At 31.2% G+C, this 19,084-nt stretch overlaps 1 protein-coding gene across 1 annotated transcript in view; it reads right to left on the reverse strand.

The window, feature by feature from the left end:
* The window catches only part of LOC149904348 (uncharacterized), a 117,121-nt gene that overhangs the window by 37,962 nt on the left and 60,075 nt on the right, over positions 1–19,084 (reverse strand). The window contains exons 2-3 of the mRNA XM_090107311.1: positions 12,653–12,867; positions 10,262–10,398 (exon numbers count right to left, since the gene is read on the reverse strand). Coding sequence (XP_089963437.1) covers positions 10,262–10,398; positions 12,653–12,725 — 210 coding nt within the window. The 5' untranslated portion in view covers positions 12,726–12,867. The remainder of the gene's footprint in view (positions 1–10,261; positions 10,399–12,652; positions 12,868–19,084) is intronic.

Raw genomic sequence — 19,084 nt, forward strand, 5'->3', positions numbered from 1 at the left:
TTGTGTTATCATTATTTTAATTCCAAATTCATTATTTTTGACATTAAGTATTCAAAATCTGATTAATTATTATTCGTTATACATTCTATATTGTGACATTTTTCTCATTCACATTTTTAAAATTGTTTTATTTGAAAATATTTCATTTTTTTTACTAACATAGTTATTAATATTTGAAATATCTGATATAAAAAATTGAATTAATTTACACAAGTGAAATATGAAGGTAGAAGGTACATACCTAAGGTTTCAGTACACATTGACTCATACATAGACATGTTTATTGCATCACACAATCACACCACAAAAATAGAAAGGTTCAGTACACAAGATAATCATTATATTTATAATCTAAACATAATCTAAATCTTCTAATAATCTAAAAATTGTAAAACTAAAAATAAGTAACCAAATAATAACGATACAATAATAACCAGAAAAAATTTAAATAATTATTACAATTACATATTATATGCCCAAACTAAACCCTTAAATTTAAAATAATATCATCAGTGAACAGTATTAAATTAACTACTTATTATCATAAACTACTTTTGCTATGTATAATATTTTTATCTTTACACAATTATTAGTAAGTACCTACAGATAGTTCAAGTACATTCTTTTTGAATAAGGTGCTTCCTCACAATCTATAATCTAACATTTCAGGTTCGATTTTGTGATGACAGTTTTTCCTAGCTTGCCTATGTAATGCTCGACTTTGTAACGTTACATTACAGGTGGTGAGTTAGTGCCTTTATTTCAGTATATTTATTAACCACACACAAATATTAACAATGATATCATCATTGGTTTTTGCTATATAAATATAAATATTCTTAGGTTTAAATACTAGAAAAAGTTTGTACAACGCTAAATAAAGGCTATGGTCTCCTCTCCCTCCATAGACGCTGCATAATAAGTGATCGCTGTAAACGACCACGTTCTAATTGGTGTGTTTCATCATCAATGCTGATGGTGTCAGATATTTGGCGGTCAGAATCATGTCTAGTATATTCATCTGATAGCTCTATGACTTCTGTTCCTTGTTGGTTAGCGATGTTGTGTAAAACACAGCATGCATTTATGATTTTTGCTACAGTGTGATGGTCATAATGCAGTACTCTATGTGCCAACAAACATCGCCAACGAGTTTTCAAAACTCCTATGCAACGTTCAACAGTATTCCTAGCACTGCAGTGGACATTTGTGTAATGCTCTTCTGCAGTCCCAGGAACAGCGTTAACAATAGGAGTCAGAAGCCATGGCCGCAGTGGATATCCAGAGTCGCCTGCAAATGCATAGTCAGTGTTTTATAATGTATAAATTACTACAAAATTGATATCTAAAAATGAAATAAAATAAATAATAAAATTAAAATATTTAGTAAACAGGTATTTTTGAACATTAATTCTGTTACACTTAACACACACACTACATTAATAATACAAAAAATAATTACCTAATAACCAAATGCTTTCACCATTATTATGAAGCTGCTGCAAATGATTATTTATTTCCGAATTGCGCCAAATATATGCATCATGAGTAGCTCCGCCAAAAGTAGCATCCACATTTAAAATATTAAGATCACTGTCACATATCTAAAAAAAACATTATTTACAAGAAATTAATTCTTATATTCTCACAGTATTAGAAACATTGTGCAAGTCAGTTTTTTAATAATTGTAGTAATAAAAGGTTCGTACAAACTAAATATAGGTAATAAATAAATTAAAGCTTAGTTAAGTAAGTGAGTACTTACTATTTGAACATTTCTAGAATGATAATGTTTTCTGTTAAAAAAACGTTCTTCATGCTCTGAAGGCTTCACTAATGCCACATGTGTACCATCAACACAGCCCAGGACACCAGGAATTCCAAATTTATTATAAAATCTGGAATTATAGACAAAATTAGAAATATGTGAAACTTTCATGGTACATATCAAATAGGTATAGAAATTTACTTGTTAATGATGATATTTCTTTCTTGCTGTGTTTGTGGAAATTTAATATACTTATTCAGTATATTAATATTGTTTAGTGCTGTTGTCACTTCTCTCACAGCATTTGACACACTAGGCTGGCTTAAACCATGCAAAAAGCTCATTCCTACTGGCTTTTGGTATGAACCCGTTGCATAGAAAGACAGAGCTGTTAAGACCTGAAAAGTGATTATTATAATTTAATAAATGGGCATACTACAAACATGGTCTTGCAATGCTGCTAACAATATTATGAATGTATTCAAGTCAAGAATTTATAACAATTTCTTACCTTACACTCTACAGAAACCTTTGTTTGCCTCTTTGATCTAGCCATTAGTGGAGCTAGTCCATAACACAACTCTTCAAATGAATCTTGGGAGATTCTGTAGTGTGCCTTGAACTCAACATCTGTCATGCTCAAAGTCCTTGCTTGGTTACGAAGACTTCGCCGTAACTGAGCCACATCATGAGCTTCTTGTCTTCTAACTTCGGCCTCGAGTGCCTCAATTAATAAGAATGCTCGTGCCATTTTATATAAGAAGGTATGATTAATATTCCCGAAAGTAAATTTAATATGTAATTATTAGTAAAATTATATTCGAAAACTTGTCGAACACCTTTTCTAGACCGATGAAAATATTTTGCACACTTACCGTAATATATTTTAATAAGTTTTTTTTTAAGTATTCGATGATCTCAGTTAAGAATCAATCTTCTAAACTATAATTTTTATTTTATTTTGAGATTTTTATATACTTTATTGTTCCTATTACAACCAGCAACAAGTCAACAACAAGCATTAGAGCTGTCGCATATTTGACAAATCAATTGCTTGGTAGTTGCTGTCGTGTGGCTGTCGCAAGTCATAGCTAATACCATTTGCAAAGCAACCTTTGAGTTTTTATTAGCGACAACTGCATTTTTAGTTTTTCAGTTGCTCGACAGAGGCAGCACTGTTGACGGCAGATTGTCTGCTTGTTGTCTGCTTTTACGTAATAAGAAATAGACGTTTGACAACAACTATTGCGCAATTTTTGGTTGTTGCTGATCGTCTGCAAGATCCGTAATAAGGCCGCCGATCTGCCGTGAGGGCCTCACACGTGTTTATTGTTTTCGCACTGATTTTTTATGATATGAGGACCGAATACGCTCCTCATAACATCACTTTTTGTGAACGAAACGACAGCGCGGTTTAATTTAATGCCAACACCATTAGAAAAAAGGATTATTATTAATTGTGAAAAAATATCATGATTTACACTATTAACACTCTTTTAACATAAAATATAAGTCTGTGAGTGTGTAAAAATAAATCCAGCTAATTACACATCAAACTTATGTTTATAATTAGGTATACGACATGAAAATATATTAATTACCAAGCAATAATAATACAGATAAATACTGAACATAAATAGTTACTAACAACATGTAAATGAAGAAATAATAATTACCAACGAACTAACCTTTTCTATAATACTTAACACGGCACATTTTTCAAATTATCTTGCTCAACCCTGCTCAAAAATTTGAGAGTTTTGTTGGAACTTTAATATGTCAAAACTTTGATATATCTAAACTACGATACAACTTGCTTGTGGAAATGCTCATTACAATTGTGAATCTGAAGAATAACTAACAACATACTATTCAATTTTATTGAGCTGATGAATATCTTTTGCCTGGAAGAAATCACCGTCGCCTAATAAATATACTGTGTTTTCTTATAAAACCGTTACATAATTTATTTTATCTACTTAAATAATGAAAATGACATTATATTTATAAATTATAAAACATATTATGTAAAATGATTAAAAAAAAATAAATGAAGCAACTACGATTCAAAGAAAACATCTTTTTCAGTGTTAAAATGCTCTTAGCAATCCTGGATGATGAACTGTATCATGTACTCTGATCCCAGTACGGTCGGTACCTCGATAGCCATAACGATAAATATTATAATCAGATAACCGCAAAGTCAAAATAAAAACATTACTTGTACAGTTGTGAGTGCAAAATTTACGTTTCATTTGGAATAACATTTTTTTCGGTACTAAAACGTAGTCGTTTGATATGTGGTTGGCTGCCCCTCCTCTCCTTCCTGAAAAATATCCTCCAAAATTTCCCGAGATACTTCCAATGATTGAACCATTGGACGTTGGACATTAACTTCAGTCAAAAATTGACGAAGCGGATGATGACTAATTTCCACTTAATCCTCGCATCTTTATCGTCAAATCATCAATTTTCAAGTGGTGTTGTAAAAATATCAGCAGAAATCGTCTTCCAAAGGCGATATAATTTTATGAGCATTGAAAAAGTTAACTGTAAATCTATAAAAAAGCTACTTACAAATAAAATTTTATCAAAAACTACTGTTCCCAATGCACCTCAAAATAATAAAAGAATTCATCATTTTATTATTTCATTCTAAAAGTGTAATATAATACCTACCAACAAAAAACATGAATTGCTATCATTATAAAAAATAAATACTTACCTATAAGTAACAACTTACTTTTTGTGGGAACGCATGATGGTGAAAATTCACAAAACACGAAGATTGCATTAATTGATATTTTTGGTTTTATGGCATTCAATTGCTTTAGAAATATCACTACATAGTATAAAAAAGTCGCTTTCTCTGTCCCTATGTCCCTTTGTATGCTTAAATCTTTAAAACTTCGAAACGGATTTTGATGCGGTTTTTTTAATAGATAGACTGATTCAAGAGGAAGGTTTTAGTATATAATTTATTAGGTTTTAGACAAAGCGGACGAACCCGCGGGCGGTAAGCTAGTAAATTTATAAAATAATACGAAGATTTTTAAAATTGTAACTAATGATCATGATCGCAATCAATATTAGATTAACTATAGATAATGGTGTCTAGTTTTACTTAAAATAATAAACATCTACCCTCACTTTAAAAAAATGTAGTATATTTATTATTTACACGAAATATACCTTATAGGGAAGGGAAGATATGGGCTAAAAAGTTAAATAAATAACATAATATTAAATTATAAATTATTAATTTCCAACTGTGTATTCAGTAGCGTTAACATCTAAATTGATTTGATTTTTACGAAATCTCATAGATGGCGCTGTTACAAAATTAACATTATACAACTTACATTCTTTAAACTATGTTTCTCTTCCCAAGTTACTTAAATTTTTATAGTGTCAATCTAGATATTGTCAAACAACATTTATATATGCGTCATTTAATTATTAATTTCCAATAGTTAACGGGTGTTTGATTTTTCTAACACTTCATAGATGGCGCTGTTTCAAATTTGTCTTTATACTGCTAAGATTCATTTAACTGTTTCTCTGCCCAAATTACGTAAATGACATAGTTTTTATTTTGTAAAGCTAGATAATAGCGTGGCTTACTCGAAACCAACATTTAAACATGAGTCTTTAGATTGTACGCTGTCGTAGTACACGGAATATGTAAGAAAAATAAAGGCTCACAGCTCCTCCCCCGAAGGTGATATCATGATAATATGTTTAAACTATCCTCACCCGACCTCTTAGGAATATTCATGCAAAATTTGAAGTAAATCTATGCAGTACTTTTCGAGATTAGCTCGGTCAAACATACAGACAAACAGACAAACAGACAAAAATTCTAAAAACTATATTTTTGGCTTCTATATCGATTATAGAACATGGATTATGTATTCTTTTAAAAAAATATTCAATGTACAGTTTTGACTTTCCTACGATTTTATTATATGTATAGATGGTACAAAGGTTTAATAAATGTTCTCCAAGAAACTAACTGGTTGAGAAGGTCAGACTCCATCAGCATGCACAACGTGCTCAGTGCATTGTCTAACTTATTACCTAAGTAACTTCTTTTAGACATATTAGTTAATTTTATTTTGGATTCGAAGGAATTACATGTTTTATTCGAGTTGCTCCTTGATCAATTGTTGTAGTAATGCATGTTAGTCACGTTGTGTTGAGATATGTCGACATTGCTGTAGGATTTAAGGATCAATAAATGCAAAAAATATTGGAATACATGAAATATAAATTTTCGGTAACAAAGATATCTTTATGAGCCCAAGGAATGTCTATAATTAGAAAATATTTAAATAGGCCACTTGTGATTTACATTTGAACAACGTGAAACATATGGTCCGGTAACATTGTAAGATTAATTTCCATCCACGTATTGAAGCTGAAATAACAAAGTTTCAGATGGAATAATCTCTAATATAATAGAAATGTTTATCTCTGAGCTATATGTCATCGTGTTCATTATACTGTATATGATTTTAGGGACAGTGACAGACGTAGGGAATTAAGTAATCTTTCTCATAAATTTATATGCAACTAGCGGTCCGACCCGGCTTCGCCCGTGGTACCTACATGTTTAAACTATCCTATCTCTCAAGTTGGATCGAACTGCACATTGTGTGCGAATTTTATTATAATCGGTTAAGTGGTTTAGGAGTCCATTGAGGACAAACATTGTGACACGAGATTTATATATATATTATCTAAGATGGGATAAATAAAAACAAATGCGTATCTACTTATTACTTTTGAAAAAACATTTACGATGAAACTCTATTCAAGTTATTATCCTTTGAAATAATTTCAAGTCTTATTTCATCCTCATTATTTAAGTAGGTACAAGAATTTATCAGCGTGTCAAAATTATGCTAACATCTTACGTGACTTATCAACAAAATGTAATAAGGTCAGTTCTTTACAACTAGGTACAAGCGATGGCTATGAATACGACACCCAAAGTCTTAAGTCCTATTAATCAGTTTTGACCTAATAAAGAATGTCCAGAAGTCACTGTCAGCCTAATTTATAATTGCCCTAAATAACACATATAGCTTTCATTATCAAATTTCTTTGTATTTTAGATCATAGATCAAGTTTCTATGTTACACTAATTAACATTTTTTATATCTAATAGCATTTTTATGACCAGGGTGTCCGATGTAGACAAGTCTAGACGGTCATTACCAGTCGTATCCACTGTGGCCAACGAATCTTTTACGGCTAAAACAACTCATCTAGAATCTAGATTGTATCAAAAATACTTCTACCAATAGTGAAGTGCTAAGATCATTGTCAGGGTTCTCATTCCACTATTCAGCGCAATATAAATATTGAGATTAAATAAACACCCTAGTTACATGTATTGAGCTGCCCACGCGCCCGCCCGGTGGCCTGTTATTTCAAACCATTTCAAAGATACGCACGATTGCTGATTGTAACAATTTAATCGACCTATATTGAATTCTTTGTTGGGATTGCTTTTTGTTCCATTAACAAGGTAGGCGTTATTTGAACCCATTATGATTTCAATATTTTTCGTAAGAAACAGGAAAAAAAAGTAGTTTTATATGACACTTATTTTTTATGAAGCCACACATTATTAAAAAGACTATTGTAATAATACGATCATTTATAATATACTAGGTTTCCGCCCGCGGCTTCGCCCGCGCAGTTAAGAAAAACCCGCATAGTTCCCGTTCCCGTGGGATTTCCGGGATTGCGTCATTTTTCCAGGATAAAAAGTTGCCTATGTCCTTTCTCGGGTATCAAAATATCTCTATACCAAATTTCATGAATATTGGTTCAGTAGTTTAGGCGTGATTGAGTAACAGACAGACAGACAGAGTTACTTTCGCATTTATAATATTAGTATGGATGTACTGCTTCTCTAACGAGTTTTATAATTTGTTTGACCTCACATTTATATTAACATACAAATTTTAGTAGACATGTCCCGACGATGCATTAGATTAGTAATAGCCGGTTTGCGACACGTACGAATCCGAATGCAAATCCGTTTTGCGTTTCTCAGAACACATAGTACATACACATACTAACATATTAAACATTCTATATATAGCCGTGACGTAGAGTAGTTCTGCTCGAGAAAATCGATTTGTTTTGCATGCACGAAATCAATTTTGAGTGTCAATGACTGAATAAACTCGCGGGTATCGTAATTTTCAATTCCGTAAGTATTATGTATGAGTATTGTGGTAAGGATATGGAATATGTATACGCATTGATTTCTTATATTCCTTGCCCTAGCCAAACTGTTTTTTTAGATAATAGTGTAATATGATACAAGTGGAATGAAATGGACTGTTAGTAGTTAAAATGGAATTTAGGGTAAGTACTTTAAATTAACGAATTTTAAACAAAAGTAATTAAATAGACTATCAATAGTATCTACTGGCATTTTTCCGATATTTACGATAAAAAAGAAAAGTAACATTATGGAACCTGTCCAATTTACTGAGCCGATTTGGCGCTAGTAGAAAACTATCAATTGTTTAAAGTTTGAACTCAGTATTTTACCTCAAATTTCGATATTTCAGCAAAATATATAACTATAAGAGAACCGTAACAAATGTATAAGCAAAGGAAGGACAGGCTTTTATAACATTTTGTTTGTATTGAATACATCACTTTTGTTTTACACGTCTAGTAATTTATTGGCTTCCTGTAATTGTTTCGTTCCCACGGCCAATTGAACGTTTTCAAGTATTTTGCGAGTTTTAAATTTGTTGCTAAACAATTAACACGCCTATGCTCAAATGTGGAAATTTTTAGTTAATATCTGGTTTTTTTTTTCAAATTTCTTATTAGTTTTAATTCTCATAAGATGAATAAGCTTTAATATTTGACATATAGATGGCTTTTATTAATCTGGAATAACAAACCCCTAATTACTGAGATTGTATTTGCAATATAGGCTATTACCGTGTAGTTTATGTTTAATATATTATCATCACCATATCTCTACTCCTAAATCCTAATATAAAAGTAAAAGACTTGAATTTTTACAAGCTCTGAATGTGTCGAAAGAATCGACGTCTTTATTTACAATAACGAAGTCACATTTAAAAAACCGTTGAAGTTTTAATTCAATTTACGCTGACTTACGTAATATTGGCGATGATTCAACTCGTTAACATCATATTATTTAAAATCAATGGCCAATTGTGAACGAACGTTACATGTATCAAGATCAGATAAATAAAACTATGAGTATGCCTGCCAAATAAGTCATTTAGAATGGTCCCTATTCTAAATTGATTGAATTAGAGGTACGATCCATATACGATCAAATTAACAAGTAGCAAAATAAACGTAGAACATAAATAATAAAAAGTAAAAAAAAAAACTAAAACCCAACTACGACAATAAACGAAGCTGAAAAAGTATAAAACAAGATTTTCAGAATACTGAACTGAACAAAGTTGTTAATGTAGTTGCAAGTAAATGGACATAGTAGACTCTACCAAGATGCCTTCGTTGTAAATTGACAATAATGTCATACAATACTATTCTGAAGTATGCAATATTTCACTATGTAGAGATAAATTTTCATGTTTGGAAAAGCGCAGTCACACGTGGTCAAAGTGCTACGGTAGATAGCACAGAAGATATATGTAACGTGTGACTACGCCTTTCCAAACATGAAAATTTTGGAGATTGTTGTGTCAATTTTTGTTCATCTTTCAACAAACGAATGAGCAGTATATTCATATGTTTTATCTAATAACATTCAAGCGCCTGTTCATTTGTATTCACTAAAAAATATAGCTATTTATGTGACCATCTCTTTACACAAAAATATGTGCACATTGGGCAAGTAAAGTATCCTTCGCAGAGTCATAAATTTAAATCAACTTGACTGACCAAATTAAAAATATTGGCCTTGGAGAATCATATTGTTTACGGCTAATTATCGTAGCAATTACGTAAATTTGAAATACTACTTCCTGTGATTTATAATTAATGCGTAATGGATTATTATGATGGAATGTGTAGGATGTGCTCGTGGAATTTTCTTCCAAAAATGTTCATATGACGTAAAAATTGTGAGTCATAACATATTATTATAGGTTTTAATTCAACTGATGACGTAAAATTCACTTGTTGTGACGTTGTATTTACCATTTTAATATTTTTTGAGGAAAATTTTGCACAAGATTCGATCTTTTGTAATTTTATATTTAGGTATAACATACTTATTTATTTAGTTTGGAAATAGGCTTTTCCTATGATTTAGTTATGGTACCCACATCTTTCCTTACATTAAACATTATTTTGTAAAAGAGGTAAGTACATATTTATGTGACTTTGGCTGGTATAAAAACTCCTTGTTTGGATTTTTCCTTTGTGGAAACTTTTCTGAACAAGTAAAATTTACTAGAAATTGTCTTATTTCTAAAATTAATACAGTTAATTCATTCAATAAATAAATACCTTGCAAGAGAAGAGAGCGCTCTGCCACGTGGCTTTGTTTTCACTGAAGAAGTAACAGCTGTGCCCCAGTCGGATGAACTTCGGCGGACAAACGTACGACATCTTTGTGGAATTCTTGTGTGCTTCTACTCCTTTACCTGCAATTTTATGAAGCAATCAAATGAAATTATCCATTAGATATATTATTTGTTGGTATCTAAAATCATATTACATTATATTTTCTAGTCATAACTATTATTTTCGTATTTATATTTAGGTAGAGCCTTAAATTGTATGCACCTACGTAACATACCTAATGTTACGTACGTAAACGTAAATGTTCTTTGTTTTTTTTCTTACGTGAATAATTTGAAGTGCTGACATTGTACAAAAAATGTACGAATATGTTATTGTCTTCTTTAAAATACATGTAATTTTTGACGGTGTTTCCATTTTTATATACATACTACATATAAAATTTCCAATTAAAATGATTGTTTATCCATTCCAAGATTTTTTTTTTTTTTTTTTTTTTCCAAGATGGTAACATGTTACCCCACGCATTTAATTACTATGGTAATTGAATTGGAAATACGTTTTAGCATAATTAATAATCAGCTTTGTTGTAGTTCCGACAGTGAGTAAGTTAAATGTAAGCAATATAAACACGATTACACGAACATTGTGACAGTATAATTATTTAGTTCTTAGATTCGTTCAATCTATACCAACTATTTATAATATAAAGCTGAAGAGTTTGTTTGTTTCTTTGAACGCGCTAATTTCAGGAACTACTGGTCTGATTTGAAAAATTCTTTCGCTGTTAGATAGCCCATTTATCGAGGAAGGCTATAGGTTATATATCATCACGCTAAGACCAACAGGCGCGAAACCATGCGGGTGAAACCGCGGGGCGCAGCTAGTACGATATAAAATTATATAATTTTGCACACACTAATTAAAATATGATGTATGGTCGAAATCGAAAAGGATTTTTGCACGCACACTCGTGACTGTTATTGCGTGTGAAAGTGATAGCTGATAGCCATAAATGCGTCCGCAACGAAATATATTTTATTGCACTCAGATGATTCATCAACCAATCTGAATTACTGACCTCATGCCTACGCGTGTGATACGTAAATTTTATTTATGGTTTGCAACTGAAATTTCTAAATTTATTGTTATTGTTGATAGAAATCATCTTAAAATCAAATGCAAAGAAATTCGCTTAAACAATACACACTATCAGGCAAATTTTGGTATGGAAAAGCTTTAGTAAGGATAAAGATTATGTTTAATTTAAACAATCTGTATGAAATCAAAATAAACTAACCTCCGTATTCCTGACAATCAGTCAAAAACTGTAAATCATATCAAAACACTCAACACTAATCACGTGTATTATATTTTGTTACTTTTATAACATAAATGGTGAAATAAAACAATATGAAACAAAATAGGCGGGATTCGACATTTGAATATTTTAACGCGTGTTTTTTTTTTTGAAGATTTAATGGCCTGGTTACGATGACGCGTGATTGACATTCTGAAATAGTCTATGGTTTGATATAAAACATTCAAAAAAAGTGAAAATAAAAATAAAGAACTCCACATAGCTTTTTTCAACTATTAAATCCGAGTATTAAATATACTTTATTGCATAGGTAAATTACTCTTACAATTATTAAAAAAATTTTGTTAGGATATTCGGATATTCGCATACTTTATTTAAATCTTAATTTTACTAAGGTATGCGAATATTATTCTTATTAAAAAAAACCACAGTAAATGGGTAAAGTGATATGGAATTATTCAGTGATATAACAATACTGTGACAGGTTTTGAGATAAAAAAAATATAAATTTGTTAATAACAAATATCACTTAACCTCTAAAGATATCGGAAGCGAACCGTTGCGTTGTTTGAAATTTATTATTATAATCTGAAGTATTTAAATTTAGCAAAAAGCTTTTGTTGAAATATTCGTTGTATGTAAATTCGTTTTATGATATTTTTTCTGTCTATTAGCGACTTAAGTGTTTTGATTTTTTTATTAGGTGTTTAGTATTCACTAGTTTAGTAGGACTTGACAGCTTAGCGTTATTTAGCAATTTTGTGTTACGCGTAGGTGTTCTTAAATGTTGTATCGGTTTAAGCTTATAATTAATATGGCTATTTCTAAATGTTGTGGAAGGATGAAATGCTACTTTAGCGAATAATTTTATTTGAGTGGGCGATACAGATTAAGCTCCGTTTAGTAGTCTTATTAGATAAAAACATTATACAATTATTTAGTTGGAAAATTCTTATGGCGATAGTATTTTGCTATAGAAATTCGGCTACAATTATTAATGTTCATAACTAATCTTAATGTAAGTAGTGTAAATCATAATATTATGGTATACTTACATTGTGACAAAAATACTATGTACATGATGGCCGCCACGGCAATAATCTTCCCTCTCCTTTCAAGAGCCTCCATTTTATTATTATAATAGTCCTTTTGCACTTTATTAACAACGACAAACACGAACTTTCGATATTTATAATAGGAACTACGTCAAGTCATATTGCTATACAAAAACTGCAAAAAGACTATATTAAACTTTTCACTGGCTGGTAACCTGAAACAAAGAAAAAAAAAAGTTAATTTTTATCTATGGTCTACATTGGATACTCTGTGGAATTGAAAAACATTACCGCCAAAAAGGTGCGAATATGCGCATATTATGAAGATGACGATTTTCACACAACGAGAAGATTGGATAAAACATTTTAGGTAAGTAATAATGTAATTCTAAATTAAACCGGTATTTTCTATAGAACGATTAGTCTAATATTATAATTATGCGATAATAATTAAATGGCTTTTCCATTCTTTGTTGTATATAAATTTTGTATAGTATCAAACTGGTTCAGAAAAAGGTCAAACATAGGCGTAGTATTGCATTGAGATAATATTAATATGGAGACGACACCGCCTACATCACTTATGTTCCACTCAACATACGTCATGTGACGTATGTTGAGCGGTATTTTTTAATGGTTTTAAAGTGAAACGCATCAAACATGCCTTCGTGTGTGTTACGATATTGCACAAATAATACAAATAATACGGAAAAGTGCAAAGGAATAACTTTCATCGTTAAGTACCTAACTAGATAATAATTTTTAAAACTTAGTTAGAGCAAAAAAATGGCGCACAGATTTTGTTCGTGGTGTCTCCTCCATACGTATATTATCTCAATGTAGTATTGTTAGATTATTAATTTACTAGTATCTTATATTATTTAGTTTTTAGGATTGATTATGATTCGAATTAGAAATGGACTATGCTGATACAATGAGGTTGTTTTGCTCACTTTTCAAATGATAATTATAAACATTAACAGTTGACTAAATAAATACGTAATAATATGGTAATAATAACATTATCCAAGATATATGAAACATGTTCAGTTTGTTTCTTATTTACATAACACACAAGTAACATAGACTTTTCATAAAAAAATGAAACAATGTTATAATCTCTCTCAACAAAAACGTACATACTCATACGGGAAAACATAATTTGAAAGCAACAATAATAAATAATACAGTATTTAGGTTAAGTTAGAAAGTCTAGCTATGTAGAGAAATCTAGATTTAAGCTTTACATTTAACGTCTAGGTATAAGGTAGCACAATTATGCAGTTTATGTAATTCTATTGGGGGAATTCGGAAATAGGTTTAACCTTTTGACCGCCAGAGCAAAAACGCATCGCCGTGCCCTCCACGCCAAGCCACAAATTCAATGAGATAACCTTGAAAATAGTAGGGAGTCCAAAATGTTATCGATAAACATAATAATTCACGTCTGAATATTTGAATAAACAGCTTATAACACAAAAATAATATTTATTTAACCTCATCTCCTACTGTAAAAACTTAAGACCACATTTATAGCAACTATCAACAAAAAAAATCAACCTTTTGAGATACAAAAATACATATAAAATTGCAGCAAGTTACAGCACTATTCTCTATCAGTTACGCCCCATTGGCATGTATACATGCCAATGGCGCGGGCAACCATCCTTTTTTTTATAATCTCTCGCTTCTGATTAGGGATGTGTAGCTGTATATTATTATAACTTATCGAGTTTATTTATTAAGTTTATATGAACTATAGGTATTATTGTGGAGTGTTTATTTATAAATATCAAAACAACTATTACCTTTAAATAAAGGGAATTGCATTAAAACTACATATTTATTTTCCAATCATTTAGTTTAATACTTGAGTTATTACAAATACTAATTATATGTAGGTACCTATTTAGGTCAATTACCATATTTTGATATGACATAGCGACAATTTGTATCATAAGAATATTCTAATAAAGGCACTGATTAGACTTATCTTCTTATATATAAAAATGAATCGCAAAATGTGTTGGTAAGCGCATAACTCGAGAACGGCTGAACCGATTTCGATAATTCTTTTTTTATTATATTCCTTGAAGTACGAGGATGGTTTTTATGTAGAGAAAACGTAAATATGTACCACGGGCGAAGCCGGGGCGGACCGCTAGTCTTATATATAAAAATGAATCGCAAAATGTGTTGGTAAGCGCATAACTCGAGAACGGCTGAACCGATTTCGATAATTCTTTTTTTATTATATTCCTTGAAGTACGAGGATGGTTTTTATGTAGAGAAAACGTAAATATGTACCACGGGCGAAGCCGGGGCGGACCGCTAGTCTTATATATAAAAATGAATCGCAAAATGTGTTGGTAAGCGCATAACTCGAGAACGGCTGAACCGATTTCGATAATTCTTTTTTTATTATATTCCTTGAAATACGAGGATGGTTCTTATGTAGAGAAAACGTAAATATGTACCACGGGCGAAGCCGGGGCGGACCGCTAGTTAGGTAATAAATTTTGAAAACTGCTCGCTCACTCGCCCGCTACTCGATAAAATATTTTTACAACTTTCCGCACTTAACAACACGGCACGCGCTTACGACGTCACCAGTCCGACATCTATTCATGTCAATGGCGCAGAAGGGATTGCATATCGATACTGTGCTAGGGATGCGCATGATTGGCGAAAAGGAAAATATTCAAATCAACAATATCCACAATATAGACAATATGGTATTATACCAAAGAATGTAGTATTTACCTTTTTTCTCAGTGACTAAGCTTATATATTTTTTTTGTAGTTATTACAAAAATTAAGCGAATTAGAGTAATTTCGCTGAAATTTTAATAAAGTTACTTGAATATTACACTACATCACTAGTAGGCACGTATACATGTCATTGGCGCGAGAGAACATGCTTTTTTAGCCATTAATTAAGTTATTTTTTGTCATCAAATATTTGAATAACTACTTGGCAATTTTGTTTACTGTGTACAATTATGTAATAACTGGGGATTCAGTTCATAAACTGTATAAATAAAACACGTAAAAGTAAAGGTTTAATATGTTTATTTTGTATTTATCTATGATCTGTTTCTTGGCATGTATAGGTGTCGTTGGCGCACAGGGCACGATTGCGCATGACATCTATAGATGTCATTGGCGTTCAAAAGGTTAATCAACATCTACAGATATTTTTTAGGTTTATGCGCCTGCTAAGGAATGTGTAATTGATAAACTAGGTAATTAAGTTTATAAAACATGGTACAAATATTTAGTTTTTGGGATTTTTATTATAAAATGCCATGCTGAATATAAATAGATATATTATTCAGGTTTGTAATGTATTTATGACACGTATGTACTTACACGTAATTCCCATAGCTACCCATGCTGGCATAAACAAACTTGAAGTACAATCATGTACATACCATCAAGCTCATATACCTCTATAGAGTACTTATAGTGTATGTATGTTTGTCCACATTCCAACACCCTGAGACACGCTTAGCCTGACCGTGAAGGAATAGCGTAGCTAAATTAGACGCGTTTTACAATGGCGTGTATAAGAATTGCAAGAATGGGTTTTTTCATGTGGCAAATTGATTTTCTATTAAAATTATAGTTCAATAGAATGTCTGTAGAAATTGATTTTAAGAGTTATTCGATTCAAGAACATATATTGTAATGTAGTTTAGACTTCCAAGACATCAGTTGAGATTCTCTAGTTATTTTGTAATTTAATGGGTTTCTTAATCTATATATATTTAACAGTAACATTGCTTTATAAGTTTGTTAAGACTAAAATCTAATTTATAGAGAAAAAATCTTTCATTTCCTATCGTTCGCGTTCGCGTATACAAACTGAATTGACTTGAAGTACATATTTCAGTTCGTAGATATTCCTTTTCAAATAATGCACACATTGGTACTGCATCAGGTGTATGGTTTCTTAATATAGATATTTACTTATACGTACCATGATTACTACACAATCGCATCTAATGATAGAGATGCATCAAGAATGCGCGACCGCAGGCGGCCATGCGCGACTGCACAAGTTCGATGGCTTTATCGATAGCTATTATTATTTCTGGTATCCTGGTATGATGCTTTGATCATTGGAGAAGTTGCTAGAAATATTGATATCTTACCTAGCGAGTTTGTTATAGGTAATTTTAGCCATTTGATTTGACTCATGTGTTATGAGTGTTTTTAATTGGAGTGATCTTGTCAATATATTATGGTTTTGCGACTGCATACAGCATACAGAAATCGGAATAGTTATTAATAAAGCTCTTAAAGATTCTTTATCAACAACTATTAAAATTTCTGGCGTAGTTGATGATTGGAAAAGTAAGTAGAATTTAATACCTAGCAAGATGGTTTGTTTCTATAGTATAAACGTTAAACGTAGCGTTCGTGGTTGGTTTAATTAGGTGTGGACTAGCTATATAGTCATCAAGTGTAGTCAAATATTCTTTGGAGGAACGATTAGGGTAGAATTTTCAATAATCAATTTATCTCCTTATTTATAGATGTTTTGTAGGTGTGAAGCTCATAAGAATATCTGACTGAAATCAATCTAAGGAAAATGAAAACTTCCTAGAATATATAAATATAAATAAATAAATAAAACCTTTATTTGGCTCTCTCACAAGGGTTAAAAATGACAATTAATGAAAAATACATATATTTTCATAACCCACCATTACTCATCGAAATGTTCATTATATACGTGACGTGTATAATGTATTGTGTAAGGTAAACATTTCAAAATATATAAATACTTGAAGCGTACAAAGAGAAGATGATGTAAACAATATGCATCGAAATATTAACAAACTTGAACTGAAGCTTAACCATTATCTGCTTTCTCATCGACCGAATATAGCTCTTCTATATTTCAGTTTAAAATACAAATCCGCGTAGCATCAAAAGCTGCAATCAATGCAACTAAAATTTCCTATTAAATAAAGCTTCAGCAATAAATATCTAATGTTATAGATTATAAGGATCATTTTTCCTGAGTATTATTAGATGCAGATGTTTGGTTGCACTTGAAAAGCATCTTTAAAGGCCACTCGAGCATCTCTCGTGTAGTTGAATGATCACGGTTCTTGTTATGAGCCGGCTAGACTAGGAGTTTGTCTATCTTATCTTTAATAATATTATTGCAAGTTAGCTTCAAGTCTCTTCTGGAATAAATTATCTCAAAAATTATTCCATATTTTATAAATATGAACGGATCAGCAAACATCGTCAATGAATGAAAAATTTAATGTTAGATAACGCAATTGCAATGGCCTCACTTCGATAGTTATTAAAATATGACAGATATTTGAAAAAGGGACAAACGTTTCCAATATCGAGTAGAAACCATGCGTATCAAATTTATCCACCGTCCGTCTTTGTTTGCGTAACATAAAAACAGCTACAACCCATGCCGACCTTCTCAAGAGTAAGTAAAACTATTTTATTTATCAACTCTGCTTCTAAATTATAAAAATAGGAAAGTCGCGGGCACGAGCTAGTCGTATAAAATGAAATAGTCAAATAGATTATAAATAGATGATCGATGAGCGGTTGGATCGTATTGATTTCATGGGTTCATAAACCTTAGTGTTATTCTTGACTCGTTGAGTGATTAGTTCGTGGTTAAGTTCATATTTAACTATAATTAAATTATGATTTTTATGTAAGGTGGTTGTCTTGTTAACAGCTATACCACTAAGTTATTGAGCACTGCCTTAAAGTGTTGGATTGTATTGTGTCATTATATAAATACGTAATTTTAGTTATTTTACGCAACGCTACCTTATCTTAAACTAGAAATGCTTGGACTAAGCTAGACATCTGATCGGCACCTAGGTGTGCTGTTAGATATTTAAAAATAGTATGATAGAGAATTATTAATACGATATCTTGGTCGCAATTTTCTCGCTCAAACGAAACATTTCTTACAACACTTTATTTTTCATCAGAAGCGGATATTTCAGAAACCTTACAGCTTTTCAAATAATGTTTCAAAGGTTAAACCGTTACAGTTTTATCATAACACAAAGCGGATATTAGCCGACCTTCAAGGGCCAAATGTTATTTGATGTTAGCTGTAAAATAAAATGTCTTTCATAAATTATTTTTAGGAAGGGATCATGGCATCACCATTGCCTCATCAAAGCTTAACCGTTCGGGATTCTAAGATTCTTTTTTTATCGATCGAAATTTATATTGGGAAAATATTGGACTCTTAGTTCTGTCGTGGTCCGTAGATAATGGTGTAGCGTTACGGTCTTTTCATAATATTCTGTGAATATAAGAGACTTTCTTATGATAAATAATTATAAGATTGAGGAATCACTCCTTCTAGAATCTAGCTTCTTAGACTATTAATTCAGTAGGCTAAACGAGAGCGGAATCTTTGTCTTT

This window comes from Colias eurytheme, chromosome 11 (genome assembly GCF_061535395.1).
Source record: "Colias eurytheme isolate Ceu_HAF_F1 chromosome 11, ilColEury1 Martin Lab GWU primary, whole genome shotgun sequence".
Classification (NCBI taxonomy): domain Eukaryota; kingdom Metazoa; phylum Arthropoda; class Insecta; order Lepidoptera; family Pieridae; genus Colias; species Colias eurytheme.